The sequence below is a fragment of the Balaenoptera musculus genome, chromosome 14 (genome assembly GCF_009873245.2).
Source record: "Balaenoptera musculus isolate JJ_BM4_2016_0621 chromosome 14, mBalMus1.pri.v3, whole genome shotgun sequence".
Taxonomy (NCBI): Eukaryota; Metazoa; Chordata; class Mammalia; order Artiodactyla; family Balaenopteridae; genus Balaenoptera; species Balaenoptera musculus.
Genome location: NC_045798.1, coordinates 55732181 through 55734271, shown reverse-complemented (window position 1 = coordinate 55734271; position 2091 = coordinate 55732181). Strand labels below are relative to the sequence as shown.

General features: G+C 41.7%; 1 protein-coding gene across 1 annotated transcript; it reads right to left on the bottom strand.

Annotated features, from left to right (window-relative positions):
* Window positions 1-1131: 1131 nt before the first annotated feature.
* LOC118879956 (peptidyl-prolyl cis-trans isomerase A-like) lies at window positions 1132-1813 on the bottom strand. The gene has a single exon (XM_036823243.1). It carries the CDS (start codon window positions 1811-1813, stop codon window positions 1319-1321), a length of 495 nt encoding a protein of 164 aa, XP_036679138.1. The 3' UTR covers window positions 1132-1318.
* Window positions 1814-2091: the final 278 nt, after the last annotated feature.

Below are 2091 nucleotides of genomic sequence, written 5' to 3'. Positions count from 1 at the left end.
CCTGTGGAGCTGCAGAGAACAAGGCTCTGCTTCCCTTTGAAGCGCTGGCGTTCTCCTTAATCACCTGGAAAAGTCTTAATTTAAAGAGGGGCTCTTAGACAAGCAGGGGATCTCAAGTATATTTGATTTTCATATCCAATCTACTTCCCTTTCATCAGGTTTATTAAAATTGGTGATGTGTTCATTGTGAACCCCATTTGTATCTGAATATGGAGTACTTCCTTTAGGGTCTCCCTCGCTGCTCTGTTTGGTCCTGTGATGCACTCATATTGCTGCCTTTGCCATGGAGTCACTATTTCTGGGGATAAATACTGTGATGTCAGGCACACTGGATTATAATTGTTGCAGGGTAAACACAATGGGACTTTATGTTCTTAGAATGCCTAATTAGATGACAGTAAATGCATTGTGGGACAGCTGAAAAACACAAGCCTAGGGAGTGTTGCATTTTTCACCATTGGATATACATGCATTGATGCACTTTATATCTTTACTCATATGAAGTAAATATCCTAAAGGAATTCTCTTACCATTTTAGAAAGATACCTGAAAGATTCACTTTGGGGAAACACACAAAATCCATAAAGCTATAGTTTCAGGAATACTAGTCAGCTCCATTCAGTGTATGGGGAATGTGACAGTCATTCTACTACACACACCTCACCCAAATGCTCTCTTTTTAAAAAAGGGAGGGAGGATAAGTGATTTTTTGATTTTATACTTGGGTTTGTGTCCTGGATGCAGCCATATGTTAGGGATACAAGAAACACAGGGGAGTTCTTGTCATGAAAGAGTTTGTATTTTATGTGAGATAAATAAAATCATCTGAGAACACAACTGTAAAAACAGAATTAAGCATTACAAAAGATAATGGGAAATCAGAGTTAGACAATTTTAGTCAAAGAAATAGGTAACAGCGTTCACAGGATTGCAGTTTGAGATCAGCTTTAAAAGTTGTATAAAGTTATAAAGAGAGGGATGTGGATGGTGTGTCCTTAGTGTTAATGAATTAAAAGAGAAAATGTGTGTAGGAACAAACCAGCAGTTTCTAGTAGGGACTCTCACTATGTCATAAGGGAAGTTTTTTTTGTTTTTTTTGTTTTCCTTTGGTTGTTTAGTTTTTATTTTATAACCATAAACTTAATTTTGCAATTCAGCTAAACTTGGAGGGGAATAAGGAAAATATGGAACCCAAAGAAGTGCAATGAGAGCACAAAGATTATAGTATATTTTGAGCAGATGGGGATGAAGGGGTGCTCTCCTGAGCTACAGAAGGAGTGGTCTGGTGGTTAAGATAAAACACAAGTTAAATTTATTATTAGATTTGTCCGCAGTCAGCAATGGTGATCTTCTTGCTGGCCTTGCCATTCCTGGACCCAAAGCGCTCCATGGCTTCCACAATATTCATGCCCTCTTTCACCTTGCCAAAGACCACATGCTTGCCATCCAACCATTCAGTCTTGGCAGTGCAGATGAAAAACTGGGAACTGTTTGTGTTGGGGTCAGCATGTGCCATGGACAAGATGCCAGGACCCGTATGCTTCAGGAGGAAATTCTCATCGTCAAATTTCTCCCCATAGATGGACTTGCCACCAGTGCCATTATGGCGTGTGAAGTCACCACCCTGGCACATAAATCCCGGAGTTGTTCTGTGAAAGCAGGAACATCTATAACCAAAGCCTTTCTTCCCAGTGCTCAGAGCACGAAAGTTTTCTGCTGTCTTTGGAACTTTGTCTGCAAACAGCTCGAAGGAGACGCGGCCCAAGGGCTCGCCGTTGACGGCGATGTCAAAGAACAAGGTAGGGTTGCCCATGGTTGAGCAGCGCAGGAGGTTCCGGGGTGGCGGCGTCTGCAAAGCCATAAGGGAAGTTTTGAAATGATCTCTGGAGAAATGGAGACTTACCTTTAGGCAGTTATCAGATTGGAAGTTAAAGATGAAGTTCTGTTTTTGATTCTGAGCAAAGTCTGTGTGTGTCTGTGTGTGTGTGCCCGCTCACGCACATGTCAAAGTCCTTGCCCTCTTATCGCCTCCTCACTCTACAGATTTTCTTGAAGTGCCACTCCCAAATACAACCCATTGGTCCATGATCC